The sequence below is a fragment of the Penaeus monodon genome, chromosome 33 (genome assembly GCF_015228065.2).
Source record: "Penaeus monodon isolate SGIC_2016 chromosome 33, NSTDA_Pmon_1, whole genome shotgun sequence".
In the NCBI taxonomy this organism is placed as follows: domain Eukaryota; kingdom Metazoa; phylum Arthropoda; class Malacostraca; order Decapoda; family Penaeidae; genus Penaeus; species Penaeus monodon.
This window is the reverse complement of record NC_051418.1, coordinates 17891038-17892008: the sequence shown is the minus strand read 5'-3', so window position 1 is coordinate 17892008 and position 971 is coordinate 17891038. Positions and strand designations below refer to the sequence as shown.

The 971-nt window shown below is 40.4% G+C and overlaps 1 protein-coding gene across 1 annotated transcript in view; it reads left to right on the top strand.

Annotated features, from left to right (window-relative positions):
- The window catches only part of LOC119594286 (cathepsin B-like), a 15949-nt gene extending 15004 nt beyond the window's left edge, over positions 1–945 (top strand). The window contains 3 exon segments of the mRNA XM_037943348.1: positions 96–178; positions 369–513; positions 868–945. Of these exon segments, the coding sequence (XP_037799276.1) occupies positions 96–178; positions 369–513; positions 868–945 (306 nt within the window).
- The last annotated feature ends 26 nt before the right edge of the window (positions 946–971 follow it).

The following is a 971-nucleotide window of genomic DNA, read 5'->3' as shown; positions in this document are numbered from 1 at the left end:
ATCCTAAGAGACACCGATGATCCTTTGTTCTGTGCGGACCACGAGTCATCATCGGACTATGTAACAAAGTGTTAGACCTTTTGGAATGATTCAAGAAAGGCCTGAGTGTTATAGGTTTCGAAAGGACGGTGAATACGAAGCTGACGGGCAATATTGATAACGCTGTAACCCTCAGCACGTAACCTTCTTGCTTCGGTGAGTGGTTCGAATTTTATGAACAAACCACAGGCAGGCATGCCAACCTTTAAATAACATCTGCGATTGCTTTAATGTTTGTTGTAAGACATGGGACCCCGTGTGCATTTTTTTTTTCGTGAGTGCATTCAGATGATATACACCTCGCTACACATGCAGCCTCTATTGTACAGCGTGGCAACCAATGTACTGAAGGATGTTATCAACGAAATGATCCAATTACATCTCGACCATGTATACTTAGGTACTACGATCGATGGAGCTAAGCGTATGGTTCTCCGCTCTGACATAGCGCGTTCTAATTTTCCCGTCGCTCAGGTAAACAAATGATAGTCGATGGCGTGTGAATGTGGTAAAAGGCAAACCTACATTTTTTCCAGTCATAAATGTTTCAACAAAGTTACATGCAAAATAAAAATGAAAGAAAATTACTGTTAATCACTATATGCGATTTTATTGTTTAGATTCGTATGGAATGTAGCAAATATCAAATGCATATCGTTAACACTAGTGAAAGTAGTATGGCGATGAAAAACCGCGGAAATTTCATCACCCTTCGCGATTAGAAAACATGTAAAGATTAATAAAACGGCGTATGCCATCGAGTCCCCAATATTTTCATGTAGCGATCACGTTTCACTCCTTTGGTATAAGGTCAGTTCCACTTCCTAGATGACTTTGGCCTATGTTGAGCGTTCTCGTGATGTACGGAATTTGGAAATTTATCAGTCTATGGACATGAATCTCTAACAGTGAACGTTACACGAGATCACGAA